At 41.0% G+C, this 20,887-nt stretch overlaps 1 protein-coding gene across 7 annotated transcripts in view; it reads right to left on the bottom strand.

Moving 5' to 3' along the window:
• Positions 1–1,256: 1,256 nt before the first annotated feature.
• Positions 1,257–20,887, bottom strand: part of diaph2 (diaphanous-related formin 2) — a 350,677-nt gene continuing 331,046 nt past the window's right edge. For 4 of the 7 annotated variants that reach the window (XM_063494477.1, XM_065469808.1, XM_065469809.1 and 1 more), the window contains 2 exons: positions 8,126–8,153; positions 1,257–5,058 (listed from right to left, as the gene is read on the bottom strand). In XM_063494477.1, the coding sequence (XP_063350547.1) occupies positions 4,920–5,058; positions 8,126–8,153 (167 nt within the window). In that variant the 3' untranslated portion in view covers positions 1,257–4,919. The remainder of the gene's footprint in view (positions 5,059–8,125; positions 8,154–20,887) is intronic. The other 3 variants (XM_065469810.1, XM_065469812.1, XM_065469813.1) reach the window with 1 other exon arrangement.

The raw sequence follows: 20,887 nt of genomic DNA, 5'->3' as shown, positions 1-20,887 counted from the left end.
ATCACCTCGAAAGTCAAGAAGATAAAAAAGCTGTCCTTCTTATGGTTGCAGTGCTGGTGCCTCGTAAGGAACTAGGTTGGCCTTCTTTAGCACTTGCAGCCAAGTACAAATTAACCTCCCTAGATCAACAATAAACCTAATTAGAGTTGTGTTCTGCAGCACACATCTCTAAACACAGATCACAGCTTGTTGAGAGATGAATCTCCATCTGTCTGGCTGCACACTGGGAGGAGAAGAGGCTCAGAGAAGATCAGTCCCAAGACTCGTCGAGAGAAGCGTTGCGTATTTCTGTGTGCGAGTGCGAGTGCACACGAGGAGCGGGAGAGAGCTCCTTGTGACCGGAGGTATACTTACAGATGTCAGCCCTTATTTTATGATGTCATTGCTGCAGCTGGGATGTGAGACATGGCACATGCAGAGAGAACACGCCGTTACATGTGAGCAGACTTGGTGGTGGTGGTCGGTGGGCTGTAAAGCAAATGGTTAGGACAGGAGCAGCCCTGCCCTGCAATTTGACGCTCGCTAGTGAGACTCGTATAGACTGACACAAACCGATCGCATGGGAAAACATCATGGAGTAAATTTTTTTCATAAATTGCTGCTCTAAAAAAAAAAAAACGACTCTGTTATTAACTTTAAACTCAAACTGCCTAACACAGATTTAAACTGTTTTTGTTTTTTTGACTGCCTATAAAAGAGAAATTCCAGAGAAAATGTTTCCCCGGCTTACAAATTAAAATTCTTTAGTATCAAATAATAAACAAATGATTGGCTTGCTACCCTGATTTTCCCCGTTGTCTAACATAGGTGGAGATAAGCTGAAGTCACAGTAGAGAGAAACGTCTGCAAAATGATTAAAATGAGAAAAATTCCTTGAAATGTGTTTTCAGACGCTAGTAATTTCCCTAAGCTGCCATTAGACATGACAGCATTATCACTTTGCCTTTGACACTGTGCAAGATAAAGCAGTGAGGACACCAAGGTCCAAATATGTTGCTTTTATAGGTAGGAGCTGTCTCATTTATCATGTACTAAAACCTCGAGTTCTCTGTAAGCTCTGTCCATAAGTCAGAGGAGCAGGTATCTTCTGCCATGCTATAAAATGAACTGAAGATGTAATTTTAGACCCGAGTATACGGCAAAACAAAAGGTGAAGACTTGATCAAGAAATACTTGTGACGTGTGAATACAAAAAACTACTGGCAAAATAAGAGACAAAGAAGCTCACAGAAATTTGTTTATATAACAAAGTGGTTATTATTTAGTATCGTATTCCATTACATAGTTTATGGAAGGACAGTGTGCATAACCATTTTGCTTTTTCATGGTCCTAAGGATACAAATAAACTTAAAATGTTACAAATATAAATGTTTCTTATGACAATAAAACATACTCAGTGACAACAAGAAAGGTAGGCAGGGATATGGCAGCTTACACACCATGGTTGGACAGGGTTTGTCAACAGTTATGAACATTGTTTGTTGATTCAGCCACAATTGTTCTTCCACAAATCAATAGTAAGCGCTAACAAAGTCGGAAAGAACTGGATATGTGGCAGCTGGGAACTATTTACCAAAAGAAATGCTTTGCAAATAGTTCACTCTGTTAGTGGCAATGTTGTATTTACGAATCTTAAACAAATCTTTCTCCGCCTGAGCAGAATAACTTGTGAGGTAAAGTGCACAGTCAGTGAGTGTAAGTAACATTTCAAACTTTTCTTTCCACTTTTCATTTAATCACTTGCCACTGCACAGAGAAATGGCACCTTTACCTTTATACCCCTGCCTCGCCATTCTTACCATTACAACGAGAACATCATCAGCTGAGGTTTGTTAGTAAGAACCAGTAAGAGGATGGGCCGATATGCTGATTTCTACAATAACAATGCAGACCAATTCGGGTTCATTGTCAATGGACTCTCTACTATTTTTCTAGAAAAAACACATTATTCTGAATATTCTACAAGATGGTATGGGGGAGAAACACATGAATCACTCACAGGGACAATGGAAATGCTGTCATTGTAGAAGTGTCTTGTTTTCACTCATGCTATCATTCAAAAACACCATACGTATTCAAGGTGAACACTGATGATCCGGAACTTCTATAATGGCAAACATTGTAGCGCTTAGCTCAGCACGGTGCACATCAGAATCATTACAAAACAGATTTTTAAATTACATCTCTAAAAAGATGCATGAGTGTTTTGATAAGAAATAACACTTGACTATCATAATAACATCAAATTTCCTACTCTGAATGACTAAATTGGATCAAAGTTGAAATAACAATTACATTTTTAAAAAAGCTTTTGTCTGTACAGTCTTTTTCATAGTTTGGAGAAAAAAAGCTAAACAAACACTTGGCAAATGTGGAAGAAAGTTGTTTAAAATGAGCAAAAAAAGAATAATTCAGTCAAATTTTGTGAGAAAAACATACTGTTACTGCTAACCACAAACCACTTGTTGTTTTAGCATACACAGTATCCAATCATAAAGGCGTAAAAGCATTAAATATCACTGTAGTTGGAGGACTGATAGAACAATGGCCGTTATTAATTGCTTGAAACTGTGCTGAGGGCAAAGGGCAAGTATCTACTAGAAAGGGAAGAAAAATCACTGCAATCTCTGTGCTGTGTGCAACACGTCTTTAAAACTGCCATCAATGCAGAATCCCCTATGCAGAAACCTCATTCTCTCTGCTTTCTCTGTATGACTGCTCAAACCTTATATTCAGAGGAGAATTATTGTCTTCTTAAATATGCAGACTTCTCAGAGTATTGTGGGTGCACCTTGAGCCGAGATGATGTGTAAAATTGCATTTTTAGAAGCGCGCAGGCTGGGAGAGGAGGCATCATGAAACAGACACATCATAAGCTGCACTGGCAGATTGTTTAAATGAAAAAAATCTCCATCTATTCAGCCCAGGAGTCAAGCACATGGAATCCTATTTTGCCTGAGTTCCTGTTCCGATTACTGAGCTGGCATGGTGCACACAGACAATTGCCCCAAACAGAAACACACAGACACACACAAAGCCTACAGCTGAGTTCTGTTATTAGTATGGTAACCTGTCTTAAGGTAAAATGATTGCTTATGCCCTTAGTGCTGGGGAATCGGAGGGTGTTTGGAGACTCGCTTTCTAAGACAAGGATCATCTTGTCTACTGTGCCCCTCAGTCGATAATTCTGCTCGTGCCCGGTCTCCATGTGGATTCAGCGGTTGTTTTTAGTAGCATCTGCTTACAGTTTAGGGAAGTAAGGGAACAAGGGCCACCCTAGGCATGAATACATGAATAAATAGTTCACGTGAAACTGTGTGACAGTGAGCCCATACAGAGAAACAAGCTTACAGCAAAGTTTCAACTATCACGTACACAAACGCCACACACCAGGTGACTGTTTAGAGGAGTTTGTCCAGGTAGAAGAATTACACAAATCCCACCTCTTGGTGGTCTTAAAACCCTGTTTGACCTCATACATTCAATCAGATTAATTTAAATGTTTTGGAACCTACGAGGGTTTTTACATATTTATATAAAATCATGTCTCATGTTCTACCAAATATATATTATTTTTTTCAGTTAGGTTTGGGAAAAGGTCAACATTTGGGATAAAACGGACCCTTTCACAAAATTAACCACATGTTAAATTGCAAGCAAGTATCTCCTCATTTTTGTTTTGTAATCATAGAGACAAGTCCTACTTCAGGCACTGATGACAGCACTGCCTTTCAGTAACTACTACAATAGGTTGCTTACATAAACACTTGTTATTTTAACCTAGTTCAAAGTTTTACCATAATTTCTTTCTTTCTTTTTCTGGAGATTCCAGTGTTTAAAAACACGAATGAAAGACAAAGTGCAAACCTTTTTACTGCTAGTTTACAGATAGATTAATTTTTGGCCTGTGCCTTTATTGTATTTCAAACAGATTAATAATAAAATGGTAATGTTGTCGTATAACCACGTGTTCCTTGCTGAACACCTGATCACAGGAAAGGTCAAAAAGTTCATGTTAGCTCCTCTAGGCAGTTAGATGCATTTAAAAATGTGTCAGTCTCTCATGTTAAAAGCAAAAGCGACCTTGGGACAGATCAGCACCCAAAGGCAATGTTAGATATTACACAACTAAAAATAAAATGCATCTTGTCAAAATGGAGATTACAGTTTCAAAATCCATGAGTCACAAGCTCTGAAATATCGGTACAGACGGGGGCCAGCTCTTGTGGCTTTGTGGTATATGCAATGAGCTGATTTATGGAGACGACTGGCTGTTGTGAAAACTGTCTTGATGTTGGTTGAAGGAGGTACTGGCAGTAAGAAATTTTAAACAACTACTCCCTCTTTGATAAGAGCTTGGTGAGCTGCTCGAGAAAACATCAGCAGGTTGAAGGCTTGCCAACACGGGTGTTAAATCCCTGTTTTCCATTTAGAGGACAGCTGCCCCGCTGCTTGTTTGCAAAATAAAGGGTGTGTGGTATGTTCACGGGAATGAACTACTCTGCAGTCCTTCTTGGCATTAGTTCTTTCTTCAGTACACTGCAATGTTCAGTACATGTTTCACGTCAAATCTGAGTGTGAAGTATTTTGATTACAGAAGGATTAAAGTAGAAGGCTTAGACTTGCAAGAATGAAAATGGATTTTCAAACAATCAAAACATTTCATTTCTCTGCAGTAACCTTAAAATGTATTGTTTTTAATATCAAACCAGCTAGAGAGGACACAAACATTTAAAGTGATGAACAATTCTTGAATAAATATGTAAAACGTCTGATGAACTGGATGAAAATGAAATGCCAGATTCTTCAGTTCTGTGTAGTTTCTTTAGGCTTGTTTGTTCTGTACTTGGTGCTGTGTGTATGTGGGATTCCTTGGAGTTTGTGTATGTGCCACAGTAAGGGGTGGTCTGTCCCTCCTTCAGATGTCTTCTAGGTCTCCTCCTCGCAGCCCTCTTTGGCACTTATCTAGCGTCTTATAGTAGGCGCGGGTGATCATCGAGCTTGGTGATTTGCGTTGTGCCGTGAGCGAGATCTTTCCAGGACTGCACGACGGTTGTCTGGTTAAAAAAACAGGAAGACAAAGAATAAAAATACAAAATGTGAGAATCAGAAGGAACATGAAAGCGCTGGTACATTGATTCATACTAGCACAGGAGCTCAACCAAATCAAAGACTGTATAGAAAAACTAAAGAGGGCAAAAAATAAATAAAAAATACAGGAGAAACGACGTGAAGAAAATCCAGGCTGATTGAGAGCAGAGCAGCAGGGAAGGAGGGAGAAACAGAAGAAGCTGCTGGAGTGGAGGTGCTTGTCTCTGGTGTCATAGTAACTCTATTCAGCTCCTGATCCAGACTTCTACTCAAGAGCCCCTCAGCTATTCTCTCATCAGATGAAGCATATGCACACTACACAAAGTAAATGCACCACGCACAAAAACTAATAACACTACAAAAATAGTATACATATGGGCTTTTTCCATTAGACCAGGTCGAAGCGTTTTCAAGCCTGTGTGCTCTCTCCATCGTGACACGTTTCCACCGTGGCCTCCCTGCAGGGGACAGGTGCACTGCAACAAGCTGCTACGGAGGTGATAGCAGAGCTGCCCATGGCCAAACTATGTGGTGTCCTCACTGTCTTTAGTGGCTAAAATGTGCTGGAGATTAGAGAGACGTCCTCTGGTGCTCGACTGTCAATACTTCTGCAACTTCTACCTGAACTCTAGAGTTTATTTGAAGCTATGTGGTTCATTCACATGTCAACCTTGTATTACTGTGAAGTGAATGTTTTCAGCTGTATCAGGTGCACTAAACATTTCCTGCTTCATGAGAAAAGCTTTTGACTGGTGAACTGGCAAAGGCCCTAATACAGAACCCAGACAGAAGCATTGTGTTGTAGGTCTTTAGCATTAGAAAGATCCTTTGAGAAATGAAAAGGATCAACCTAAGAGTCCAAACTTCAAATGAAAAAAACTAACATGAGTCAAAATACACAGAAAAAATTCAATCAGATATGCTTCACTGCTAGTAACAGAGAATATGCCACTGTAGCACTTGTGGTCAGAAAGCAGGCCAGTCACACTTTGGGTTTTTCTCTTGCCAGTTCTATGACAGAGTCATACAAACACTGCCTCCTATGCTATCCAATGATGGCTGCCCAGAAATGCCCATGGCATCTACTGGACAGCCAGGTGGCAGGTGGGGCTGAACAGAACCAGGAAGCATAGCCATGGAGATGACTGCAGGCACACCCACACAGGACTCCCTGGTATTTCCAAGCGTGGCGTTGCCAATGTGCCCATTACTCAGTGCCAGCTGTAGGGTGCCAGGCGTCCCTGGCTGGGCGTTGTTTAATGGCACTTGCACCATCCATCATGTCAGGTAATGAGCTGAGAGTGACTGCGATGCCGACGAACACATACACAAACACGTTCACACGCAAGATCCACACCGATTCCCACATTCACAGCGGAGAGCAGCAAGCACTCCTTCAGACTGGATACAAAGCATCATGCAGATGGTGCACAGGAGGAGAGGGGGAGAAAGAGGGAGGGATGAAACAGAAGAACCGAAAGGAAGACAGATCAAGATGTTTCAGAAAAACAGATAAAGGTCCTGCATTCTCAAGTTATTTTAGTACAACATAGATTCATATACAATAGGCCACTGCAAAAGCTACCATGTTCTGGCAGCGCATCCAAACACATCACGACCGCTTATTCATGTACTCATTTTTCTGTTCACAAGTTGTGCTTTATTCCGTAAGCATGACTTACACAACCTTCCTCTTTTCAAAACAAGAAGCAGCATTACACAAAAAAGAAAGCAAAAATGGGGACAGTTTAAAAGAAAAAAAAAAACTAGATCATCCACAATCTATCCCTGCCAATCATTTGCAAGCCCAATTGCTGTAACCTCATTTCTGCGCAAGCAGTCCCCTTTAACCCTCATTCTATCAGAAGAACATGAAAAACAGAGCTCGGAGAATACAGACCCACTGTCTCTGATCTGAGGTCATCTTGGGTTACATCTATTACTGTAAATAGGAAATGGGATAGAAAATAGGAATGGGAAAAACAATAGTGAAAGGGATCAAAGGCGGCTGTCTAAAGAAGGCATTATGAATTATTAGATGAGTAAAATGACGAAAGACAAGCTAAAAAAATCATTTTAAAATCTGAAGAAAAATTGAATGAGGGCAGTACAAATATTATTTTCCTTTTAATAGATCATCATATACATTTTTTGAGAGACGTCATTCTACACATTGCATTCAGGATACTTACCATCAACCAACTTGGTTTAGACAGTCAACATTATTAGTTTAAAGTAAGCCACAGTGGTCAAAACAGGATTCCAGCCAGTATACGTCAGGCAGACAAATATGGATCTTCAGCCGTCCTCTCTGTTTATAGGACTATTTACAGATAACCACAATATTATTTAAAGTACAGATGCATAGCTAATTATATGAGAACTGTCTACATCACAAGCGCAAACTGTTGGTGGGCATTTGAAGAGATAGTCATTTTGTATTCTGTGCAAACTGAAAAGAATGGAGACCATTAAGGTGGCCACTTGTTGAAACCCTACAGGAAAACTGCCATAAACTGGAGGCAGCATTTTTGTGGAATAACAAATGACAAGTGCCCTTTTGGGGGTATTTGTGTCTTGCCTAACTGCCTGAATATATTGGAAAGCGTTCGTGAAAGACTTTGCAAAAAACGAGAAAAACTTCCAGCAAAATGCATCTCCCATCAGACGATTCTTGAATGGAGAGCTACTGGCTTCTCATAAAGACTTTTCTGTTCCTATGTTCAGGTGCATAAAAGCCCATCTTTTCCCACCCCACATCAATCTATCACAACAATTGAACAAACAGCAGCTATTTCTACTGGGAGAGAAACATTACTAGTAGCCTCTACTGAATTGAAAGCTCCAAGCACACATACACATACACAAGCGCTCACACACACACACACACACACAGGAAGAGAGGGAAACAAAGTGAAACTGGGGAAAAGGAGAAGAGATCCACACAAAAGACGCTCTACAACTAGTTTTTTTTTCTTTTGGTGCGCTGATTGCAACTCTTTCTACTTGCATTGGTTTTGATGGCTTCTTTACCTGCTTCTCCCAGAGGCGACATCTTTCCCTGTTACAGTAAGACCGACACAGAGGAGCACAGAAACAGGAGAGAAATTGACAAAAGAAGAGCAGATATTCCATGTTACAACAGGGAGATGTTGGCATACCAGAACTTAATTAAATGCTGGCTGGCACTGTTTCTCAAAATGTTACTAAAAGCACCATGGATGGCAGATGGAGGGGGAAGTCACTGCCACACACACACACACACACACACACGCGCACGCACATATACACACAACCTCCTTTTCTCTCTCACACCAACAGAGGGAAATACATTGTTCCTTTAGTGTTAGCAGAGGAAAATCCTTGCATGTATATCATGATGATCCCTGCCACAAGGGAGAGGCTCTGAATAAGACAAGGGTAATAGGAGGAGGAGAGGACGCCAGATTACAGAGCAGCGAAAAGCAGAGGCCTTTTAAGCCAGCAAAGTCAACTCCAAGCTTCTCCTGACTCTTTGGAGGGCTTCCAGAGAGATGCCATTTCTTCATATGACAGATGTTGTGTTATGTTAATGGCTAATTGCACTGAATTACATCATGATGCAGTTCTGTTAACTGCTAAAGTAGAAAAAGCCATCATTCATTCACCAAATGGTTTTCACATTGGATACTCTGAGCCCAGTAAAAACCATAAGGCTTAGAAGGCACTAGACAATATTAGGTAAATACTGTCTGGGTAGCAACTGCCCAACATCTAAACATGCCACTCATGTTCACTGACCCATATTCAAGGCCACAATAAAAAGATCATAATCGCCAGCCTTTTGTGTAAATAGCTTCAGCAGGAGAGTATCTGGAGTAAAGACTGGAGCTGGAGCTCGTGTGGTAGCTGTTGTGATAGCTTTGCATCGACTCTCTTTTTTGTTAAATAAGTTAGCGATGACATGATGCCTCTGACATGTCACTGCCTTTGTCTAATTCTCCCTGTCTGAGTTGCTCCGCACTTCATATTTTGATGAGTTGAAACATAGCAAAGGTGATTAAATCTCTGCTTGCTGCACATCAACATGTTGTTTGCTTCTCTGTTGAGGGGAAAAGCGTCTGCGGCACCAGCAACAGGAACAGCCGCAGCCTTCTATCACTCCTTTTCATCTCCTTTACCTCCCGCCTCCCTCCCCTCTACCAGCCTCCGAGCTACAGAGTAATGGAACTCCGTACACAGAAACAAGATACGGCATATAAATGGGATGCAGAGTGAGAGAAGCTATTTCTTCTAACTGAAAATTATGGCCCAGGTATCGCAAAACTACAGTTGTGGCAAATATAGCCCCTCGTTCGCTGGTAAGACTAATCACCACAAATAAAGAGCAAGAGAGAAAACATTGTGCAGCTGAGTAAAAGGTGAGAGCAGCTGTGATAAGGTGAAAAAATAAACATTGTGTCACAGTGTCCTGTGTGATGTTACACAGACACTCAATGATTTACAACAATCAGCTCAAAGGTATACAAACCAGAGAATTGTAGAAGATTAAAAGATTAAAGGTGCAACAAGCTTTGTTTCTCCTGTTGCTCTATGAAGATCTTCCAAAAGTAAACAAACAAACAAACAAACAAACAAAAAATCTGAATGCTTCAAAACAATTTTTACTCTGATTTTCTGTAGCTAAGATATTTCCTTTTTGTTGCCACAAGCGAAGAATATCAACTGTAGTTTGCAGAAAACAAAGTTCATCTTGCTTCTGGTAACAGAAGCTGAACAGATGCAGATGATTTTGTTGCAGAGGTGTTCTGAGTACCAAAACCCCCCAAAACGTATAAAAACAAAAGAAAACTGAATGGACTAATAAAAAAATGCTGTAATCCATCCATCCATCCAAAACAATTTTTGGTGTCGATTTTCAGTGTCAATTTTCAAATCTGTTTTTATCTACACTTAACCATAAAAATGTAGAATTTCCATCACTATACTTATCAGCATTTTTCATTTCTACTCAGAGGAAATGCTACATGAAAAATAAAAATGTGTAAACCAATCAGCTTTCATGCAAATGGACACAATTAACTATGTTGATATATCCAGTTTATTTGTGTTTCAAATGCCCCAAATGACATTCACAAATTTTCACATACTACTGCGAACGCAGGTATTTCCTTACAGTCAAAATGCAACACGTTATCCATCACAGTGCAGCGATTTACACATTTGCCTATCGAGGGAAAGATCCCTGGTTTGATTCCCGGAGGAAGCACAAATCCCTTTGGGGATTGTGGCAGGAAGTGCATCCGGCATAAAAAAAAACACAAACTGCCAAATCAAACATGCTGAGCTACCTGCTGTGGTGACGACCTTGTGAATATGGGAGCAGCTTAAAGTAGCTTCTTATCTATGACTTTTCATCCATTTATCCATCCATTCACTTCCGCTTATCCTTTTCAGGGTTGCAGGAGCCTATCCCAGCTGTCATAGGGGGAGAGGCAGGGTACACTCTGGAAAGGTTGCCAGTCTGTCGCAGGGCTAACACATATACACAGACAACCATTCGCACTCACATTCACTCCCGCATTCACACCTATGGGCAATTCAGAGTTTCCAGTTAACCTATCCCCACAAACTGCTTGTCTTTGGATGATGGGAAGGAAGCCGGAGTACCCGGGGGCGGGTAGAACCACGCAAACACAGGGAGAACATGCAAATTCCACACAGAAAGACCCCAGCCTGATGGTGGAATTGAACTCAGGTGTGCTGTGAGGCAACAGTGCTAACCACCGTGCCACCGTGCTGCACGACTTTTTACAAGTTCATTTTAAATGTGCACATAGTCAAGCACGGATGTGAACTGTCTATAGCCAATAATATACATTTTTTTACCGTTAAGTAACACCTAAAGGAGTGGGCTGTACAAGTGTCAGGAGATCTGAGAGCGAGGGCGCTGCAATCTGGTGCTTGATGTGTTTTGGTGTGTTTTCTCAGCATGCCATAGCAGGCAAAGGCGATCAGACTGGCATGACAAAGGGAAATGTCTGAGACAGGTCTAGATAAACACGCTGAGGCAAGATACTGAAATTCTTCCACTTTCTGTATCTCTTGGAGCCTTCCAGTGTACACCATGCTTTTTCATCCTGTATCCTTTTTCCAATTTTCTTCTCTCACTTTGTTCTACTCCCCTCCCCCCTTTTAATCCCTCTTATTACTGACATTACCTCCGCTGTTTACTACAAAAAGCTGGCCACTTGTGATTTCTAAACACCCAGGAAGCACAGGAAGCAAACTAAGCAGTAACACAGAGTTCTGGCTTAAAATGAACACTTAATCTTAAAGTATTCAGAGCTGGCAACCATGTATACGAGTTCCCATTCCTGCTTGACAGTTTGTATACAGAATCTGAAGGCAAAGTGAGTTCAACAGAGCCTGTTGAGATAAACAGTAATGAAGAGAGGTTCGTAGAGAGCAAGGTGGTCATAACACATGCAATTGCTTTTGACAGCAGAGGGATGTGGTTAATCTTTCCATGCCTCTATCACCACTCTATCTCTGTGGGTACTTTGATGTGCATGCTTGGTAATAATAGTGACTGACCCAGATAGTGAATACAGCCATTCTTTCTCCCAGTAGCCCACGACTCTCACTACCAGGATGCCACTTAAGTTCTAAAATCCTCTTTGCAAAAACAGTGCTGTCCACCTTCACTGAGAAATCTCACAATTTTCGATCGCTTAAGCTCTCTCTTTTGCTGCTTTCTACGCTTTGCATTTTTTCTGCTTTTAATGTCGGGTATACTGTGCATAAATGTGGTACATCCACACAGAACATAATGCACACGCAGGAACTTACTGTCCCATACTAACCCGAAAGAAGCTTGCTCTAAGAGAAATGCCTCTTGATTGCACAGCACAAAATATTTTTGAGGAGTACAGGAAATCACTGCTCATGCTTATAAATGAATGTTTTTTATTTTTAATATTACTTTGCCTTCTCACCAGTGAAACCTTGACAGCTCTCTACCAGGGGCAAAACAGCAAGAGAGAAGACATGAGGCTTTGCATGTGTTTGCGCACATAAAACCTGTCTGCACTACCTGCACTTAAGCCTGTGTGTAACTTTATGTGTGTGGTAACCTAAAAAAAAATCCATGTTTCTTCTTGGAGCTTGGCTAACATTTGTTAGGTTTTTGACTAAAGGCAACATGCCTCACAAACAAAGGGTAGTACACTTTCCTCACTGGGCCCCTCAGGTTCAAAAATCTCCTTAAAATATCTCTGCAGGACTTGATTCCTCAGCCATGGAGCGGTGCCTCTGAGCATTCTGGGATGCACAGACACACACAGCCCAAATGAACAGTTATATGAAAACACTTTTGCGATCGATCAGTGCCTGAGGCAAAACTCCCATTCATGATTGTCCTCTCAGCAGTCAAGTTTCAGGAGGGAAGCTTAAACCTAAGTATAGCCATGAAAGAAAACAAATATCCTTGAAAGCATATTCCTAAAACTGCTAAGCAATGCCCACCTGTGTGACTACTGTTTGAATTTACTTTATACTTTGACATTATCTCCCTACTTTGGCACAACACATAAGTATACAGTGCAGCTTAGATGTTTAACATCTCAATCTGAGTAAAATGAGCAGGAGCATTTCCGCTTCATTTAAAAATTGAATCTAGCCATACACTTAGGGCCACATTTACTAAATGGGGCACAATAACGTGTGAGAGCAATCCCCATACACCACCGATAACTGTGGTTAGTTTTGCCGGTGATTTACGAGAGTCGCACTGTTTTCTAAACACAGGTGCAGTCAGTTCATTTTAATATGACATGTCCAATCTGCCGAGAGCTGCGCATTTTAGAGCAAGGTCGCAAGCTGTGGGTAATTTACTGACAGAAAAGGCGCAGTTTGTTATTGTAATCAGAAAAGCGTATAATAATAGATCATACATGTGTACGTTAACTGTACGCTTGTGATGGCAGTCTGGCAGACAGAGTTATTATGAAGGAAACAGACTTCAGTAATTGACAGACTCCAATGCAGGACTGTAAATAGTGTGACAATATTTTGACATCAGGTTCTGTAGTATTTTTGTATTAAGACAACTTACATTATTTCAGGGTATAAAACAAACCGGAAATATCTGATTGACAAAAGTTTATTTCTATACTCTGCAACTAGTGGCGTTAACACTACTACCACAATTTTTCTGTGCTCGATTTGCCTCATTTCATGGTCTTGTGTGTGAAATCTGTGAATTTATAGCTCACGTGTCTCAATTTGTGTAGGTCCTCCACTAAAAACAGTTGTTTTAAGTGCCCAGCTCATTGTGAAAAAACCATGTGCCATGTCTAGGGTCCTGAAATCATAACTGTAATTACATTTAAGTGTAATTTATTAAGGTAAAACATGTTTTTAAATGTTATTAATGTAAATGCATTAATTAGACCGATGTCCAGTCAAGGCCTGGTTAGGATAGGGTCCACAGCCAACATCAGTCGGTTCTCTTGGTTCTTCAGTTATTTCGCTTTGAACTCCATTGTGCAGATTGTGAAATTCCTGCCACAGAAGCCACGGCATGTTAAAAAGAACCAAATGCCAAAAATCGAAGAAGTTTTGTTGCCACTGGTTTTGCAAGACTTCTTAGGTGTGAGGTTCCAGGTCATCACTAATTTCACTGAGCAAATTTAGAATTAGGTGTTTTGGTAATGTTTGGTAGTCACATCTTCACTTGGCTGTGAGAAATGTCTCACTCTTCCAACACGTGCTCCCTAAATTTCCATGTCTCCTATGTGTAGCAATATCAAGCACAAAAAATAAGACATCTTCTTTTCGGCATTAAATATCAGCATCATTTGCAGTGAACTGTGTGTCACAAACATTTGCAAATCAGTTTGTGTGTTTGATTTAAATATTCGCCTACCTATATTTGCACGTTGAGAAAGGAGCTAAAAAGAGTTCATACGTGTTACGCATAATCTTCTCACTGCGCTATCTTTGTAAACACCAACAACAGTACTTTCTTATGTTGTGGTGGTGCAAAAAAATTGGTGAATTTATCCCTTAATATTTTAATATTTGATTTCTGGTAATAACATGCTTAGTAAATAAACATCTTCGTTTATAAAATATCAGAAAACAGAGTCCATCATGTCTTCCACAGTTCTTCATCAAGTGTTATTTTTTTTTTTGATGAACAATCAACCCAAACCATCCTGACACCATTGCCAAATGTTTACTTTTCTAATATGTTACATTTGAGAAAAAGTCATAAATTCAATAATAAGCATGCTATATATGTTATTTTTCTGACCAATTATTTGAAAAATGTTTGTGGGTCTAATTAAATCTTTCTTTTACACAAATCATGCATGGAGGCATGGTAGAAGTGGCAAAATATGCACACTGGACTGAAACTGAGTTTCATTTGGGGCTTCACCAGCAGCCCAAGACTATGACCATGAGGCATGCAGGAGCCATGGAGAGCACAGATGGGGCCCACAGCAAAGGCCCGGGTTTCACATGCCTGAGCCAGGAGAGAGAGTAATCCATCAGGCCAAGGCACTCTGGTGCCTAGGGGAGGCAGTCACTGATCCTATAAGACTGATTGGGCCTCTGTGGGAGGCCAGACCTCCTCACTACACGGACATCAGTGGCTGGCTTGCTCCACTGAGGCCTGATCTCAACTGGACTGATCCAAAGCAATGACCTGTTTCCATTTGGATTCTATAGTGGCAGTTATGTAGATCAAAGATAACATGAATGAAACATGTTGTGTAAAATTTAATGAAAGTGGGCATTGAAAACTTGATTTTTTAAAATATATATCTTACCTGAAACAAATTTAGGAAACATTTCAGGTACTGAAATATCAATCCTCCATAAGCAGTGTTCATATATGTTTAGTTTAATAACCCTGATGCTGGTATAACTTAATATTGCTAAAATTCTACTTCAGTGTTTAATACAGTGTAAAACTTTAGATCAAGCGATAGAAATCTAATTACTTTATCCAACTGTCTCCTAATCAGACGAGGTCAGACACAGCCTCACCCAGATGAACAGCTGGAACCTGCGGCAGCCAAGGCAAGCTGCATGATTGACAGGTGAATGAGTAGACAGAGAGATAGTTAGACAAATGGAAGCTAAGATATAGTTTGACAGACAGATGGGAGCGTAAATGGATGGTTTGGCAGCATGATAAGGTAAATAGGCTGATGGATCACCAAACAAATGTGGGAGGAGGAAGGAAGAAAATAAAAGAGAAGAGAAGAAAAGAATGCCTGTCTGCAGACAACAAAAGATAGGAAGCCAGATAGCCTGATAAACACAGATGGATTGTGTTGATACACAGGGAGGTGGGGCAAGATCGATAGATTGTTTTATTCTATTTTCTCTTGGCAAACTGGAGATTTGATGTGGCTGGTATCAAGGCGATCTGTTTCTGACGACGCCAGGCGTGACTGTTACAGATGGCAAGATAACGACACATCTCAATCTTTGGCTAGCCTCACTGCAGTCGATCTTAGCTGCAATGCTAGCACCACCGGTGGCGTCATACTGCCCTGTGTAATCAAAAAGGCTCTGTGAAACGAATATGTCCTATAATAATGTCCTATAAAGACCTCCCCCTGCATAAGACTTCATATAACACATGGGTCAAAATTAGTGAGTTTGAAACAAAAAGTGAAGCGATAAAGAGCTCTGAGAGAAAAGTGACTTTGTGTCTCAGAATGGAGATAGGGGAGGAATTTTTACTTCTACTCAGTTTTGAGCAAAACAAAATGGATGCCCTGACAACCCGATGCCTCATTACTGCTGCTTGCGTTTATCATGTCAAAATGGAAGACAAGGGTATGAGAAGTTTAGAGGCAAGGGCTCTCCTAGTTAGAAAGGTGGCTTCTCTCTGTGGCTGCTTGAGGGACATGAGGGTGCACTGCAACAGCATTGATGAGTGTTGCAGGGCTTATAATAGACAGGAAAGGCCCAGAAAGCATGCCCTTTAGAGGTGCAGCATCTCTCACTGTCTGACAGCTTACAGGGTTTAGGCTTCACAATGACACCTTCACAGTGCGCTCAAGATGACACACAAACACACATGCTCACAGGTGCATAATTCGCACACAAAGTCTCAGAAACACAAATAAGTTTGGCAGCGCACACACGCACGATGATACACAAACAGGCATGTGCATGCTATCACAGTCACGCACTCTCACTAATCCATTTGCGATGTGGAGATAACACCTGACAAGTGGAATCTCAGCATCATGCTGACAGTATTAATACTCATAAAACAAGCCAAGCTATAAAAACATCCTGCATTCACTCCAAGAAGGGGGTTATGGAAACAAACATCTGTTTGTGCCATGTTAAGGAAGCAGTACAACTCCCTAGGCGTAAACATAAATATAGCTAGGAATAGTCTTGAATTTCTGTCAAACCACATAGTGGGTGAAGGAGGTAGGTTACCAGGTGGTTTCTTTAATGAGAGGCCAACTACACAAGCGAAGGACAGCTGTGTTGATAGCAAAACGTCGCTTTTATCGTTAGTATTAATTTACGGTAGTGTCGATGACAAGTTTCAAGAGATTGGAAAATTATTTTGACAAGTGAATCATGTGAATAATGTATGCAGAAAACATCTACCAATTCCAAGCCTTTTCATTTTCAAGTGTCGCTTTTATCTTTCTCATTTTCTATAACTAAACACATGGTGGTCAGGTTATTTCCAGCCCTACTGTGTTGTATTGCAAAACGCTCCTTTTATTAAAAGCGTTGACAAAAAAATGAATGGATATAAATAAAAAACATGCATGGCTAAAATAGCTAACAGTGAAAAATCTGCTCAGATCAGTAGGTAAGGTTACTGCTCTGCTTCAGGAATCTGAACTTGGTGTCTTCTGGATGTTTCTTAGGTGAGATGTTATATGTAGGTTCAACTGGGAAGAGACCCCAGGGTGAGTCCAGGACACGCTGGAAAGATTATCTCTCAGACTGCCTGGGAATGTCTTTGTCCCCCCAGATGAGCTGGAAGAGGAAGCTGGGGAAAGGGAAGTCTGTTCAGACTGGTGCCCCAATGCCCCAAACCTACATACATGTTGTAAAGCACATATTATGAAATAAACTTAACTGTGTGTGTTTAACGATAGCCCAGGTTGGTGAATGATGGCCCAGTACAATGCAGAGTTCTTCTAAAAAAAATCTGAATGCTAGAAAACTGCAAAGTTTTTTCCAGCAACAATCCAAGCTGCCATCAAATCTCAGGATTCTCTAGGACTTTTACCCACTCATGCCTTACCCGAGTTAATAAAACATGGTGTTGTGTGTTATTTATTTATTAATCCCCTTTTTGAAGTGTCCCAGTGCACAGCGAGAGCAGTGGTGGAGACCATAGAAGGCTTTGCGAGTGAGCAGCCTCGCTCTTTCCTCCATGCGATCACCATCAGACCCATTTGGCCATGTGAAGATGCTCCCGTCTGTTCGCATGGGGGGTGTGGGTGTGCTTCCTGAAAGACTTTTCACTTTCTCTTTTAATATAAATCATTCATACTGAGAGATGCTCCCTCATGTACACAAAACACCACAAGCTTCTCCGCGATGGGCTACACTTTGCTACCTTCATGTTTTTGCTTGTGTATTTCTTGTGCTGCTGTCAACGTGCGTTTTGGTGTGCAAAACTTAAAGTAGAGGTGATAGATGCAAAATATATAGTGGTACTGTATAAAGCAGCAGCTGTGTGACTGACTTCTTTGAAGTTTTGAATAAAGTTATTTGAAATTTTCTTTTTAAATTTAATTTACCAAAAGCTATCCATCTGTTTTCTTCTGCTTATCCAGTTCAGGAACGTGGGGGCATTCCCAGCCAAAACTCGAATAGGTCGCCATCACATTATTACCTCTTAAACTTCAAAATCTATTTATTCACCTTTCTAGATGTTGCTCTGTCTGCACTGATATGACTTAGACTGAACAATAACTCGTCGATATTCCACCACATTTCTCAGGCACTCTTTGTCGAACTCCTTGACGTCCACAGCTTAAATGGTGGATGTGCTTCTACATGTGTGAGTATACATTTTGAGCTTATATGTGTGACCGAGTGTGTGTATGCGCTGGCATCAGATGAAGCGGGAGCAAGATGACTACACATACCAACAGACCAGACATCTCAAGCGACAATGGATTCAGTGTGGATGAAAAATTTATCTGCCTCCTTCACTTATTCATCAAGGAGGAAGATTTTTCTGCAGGGATGCCCTCCAGAGATGCGGCGCTCACATGCCAGGCGGCCTGCCGCCACTTTACCCACAAGGTTTTCAATAAAACAAGCAAACAACACAATTCCAACACCTATAAATAAGTGATCGTTCCTGAATAAAGTGCTGTACACAGAGCCCCTCACTGAGGCCACTCATCACACTTTAATGGGGCCCTGTACCAGCCAAAGTTATTTCTCTCCTCTCTCCCTGCCTTTCTCTATCTTTGAGCAGAGTGAGGGAACAAAGTAGCTGGAGGTAGCTGAAACAGAAGAAGCAGAGTTGCATTCAGATCATCATCATGCCATCACCTGGCTCAACAGTGGTTAAGATACAGCACTATCTCGTTCATGATTTATGAGGCTATCAACATGCACTATCCTCCCCCTTTCCGCCTCCTCTTTCTCTCTCATCTCTTTCAAGCACACACACACACACACACAAAACCCCACAAACACGTAAGCACAAACAAAGTCCTTGAATTACTTTCTTAGTTATTTCTCCTTTTCTGGAGACAGGTTGTTCACAGCAGTTTGAACATTCAGAGTGGTGGCCCGCCAGATGCTTGGGCGTCTGTCAACGTGGTGCTATTGTTAGCTAGTTTTTGATGAGATTTGCATGGCAGAAAAGCCATCAAATAAGATATACTACTGAGAATATGAGAAGAGATCACACCTAATCCGCACACCTGTGTCTTGGCAGCACTAAGTCTCTTTTCAGACCAACACACACACAGGAGCAGATACATCCAACCGCCCACCCACACCCACACAATCAAGACTGCAAACTTACACAGCAGCTTGAGTCTGATTTAGATGTGGGTTTTCCTGGGGCTCAAAGGCTCACAATTACCATACTTGTTCAAAAACTAACACACATGTAGTACACTTCTTAAAATTGAGTATGCACAAAAACAAGAGCATTACACTGCGAGTTCTCACATATTTTCTCATATAGTCATTTTCTGCTACAGACGCTTGAATTTTGGGAAAAACAACAACAACAAAAATTCAGTTGTGGTATTCAAATTTGACAAGATTCAATCTCTGACAAAAAGATATGCTTTTATTTTTATTAGTCTTATCTTTAATTACACTTAGTTTAAGGGTTTCACTGAGAAAATACAATTTTATTTGAAGATCTCTTTCCTGGGGCCATTTCTTTCTGGGACTATGTGGCTGAAAAGGCCCATTATACTTTTCTCTCACTCTGAGTGATGTGTATACTGTGCACATCAAACCTGTGCTGATTAAAAAAAAAGAATTGGGTCACTAGCATCCTGGCTAGTGGCACTTTCTGCCCTGGCCTATAAGCCCCTTAGTTACCTAGAATCCCTTGGCATCCATGTTAGAGCCAGGGCCTGCGGCAACACACCTGTGTCCACACTTCTTCACTGGGATCAATTAGCATTAAAGTTTCAGAGCTGCTCTACCGCAGTGTGGACATAGTGTACACTGGAGGGATACAGCCTGAGAACAGCCACAAGAAAGAGACATAGACGTGAAGAGAGAGATAGATTTGTAGGCACACAGTGGACTGACGCACACACATAAAGTCATTCCTCCAACTCGAACCCTCTATTAGCTGCATTTCTGGGTCCAAGTCCAAGGTTCTGTGTGTTTATAAAGTGATGACCAATAAAAAGATTACCGCATGTACCGTCAGCATGAGCATGCTTTGCTTCATGTTCTGCTGTAGCTTAACCTGAATTAAATGGAACTGTTTTTTTCTGATTTCTTTGTCCTCTCTAACATTGAACTGATCAACCTATGAGCCACGCACTTAGAGGGACGGATTAAACTTTGAGTATATAACACACTGCAGAATAAATGCAGAAAGAGAAGGATTCTAAGTCTAATACTGTGCGTAGATGTGGGAAAACCGGCCCGTCAAATGACCAAAAACCAGTGAAAAAACTGTTTTTGATTGTAATGCTATGAGAAAAGATCTACAGCCCTTAAATCTATGTGAGAGAAATCCATAAACTGGAAGATTTTCAAATTTTATAAACACCCTTAGGCTCCTAAGAGGTCATCTATTTGAATATGCAGTAATAAATGTTCTTTAAAATTCTGGTTGTATCCAGTTTTCCACTCACAGGTTATTCTTCACTTTATCAACCTTTGCTCTTGCAAAGTTCACCACACTGGAATAAAAACGCTGCTTTATCAGTTGAGCCACAGAGTCGTCAATAGTGACTACCTTTTCATTTAAAGGAAACCTCACGTAGTTGGTTCCAAGCAAACAGACAGCCAACAAGTAGGCGATAGCGTTTGTTTTGAAGCGAGTGCACAATCCTGGGGCTTTCACCCTGGGGGGCTTTCCCACCACTGTGTGTCACTTTACAGTGAGCATGGATGTTTTTGGCTGCGAGTTCCCATCAATGTGTGTGTGTGTGTGTGTGTGCCACAGAGGAAAAAGAGCACTGAGGGCAGCTGTACCTGTGCTGCCTTGTGGTTGTCTCTTGACAGTGCCCTTCACATCACAGCATGGGCCTGGACATTGGATCTGACAGAAGTGACCTCCATGCCACATCACCCTTACTAGACACA

The sequence above is a fragment of the Pelmatolapia mariae genome, linkage group LG2 (genome assembly GCF_036321145.2).
Source record: "Pelmatolapia mariae isolate MD_Pm_ZW linkage group LG2, Pm_UMD_F_2, whole genome shotgun sequence".
NCBI lineage: Eukaryota > Metazoa > Chordata > Actinopteri > Cichliformes > Cichlidae > Pelmatolapia > Pelmatolapia mariae.
Note: the sequence above shows the minus strand (reverse complement) of the source record. Positions and strands in the feature narration are given on the sequence as shown.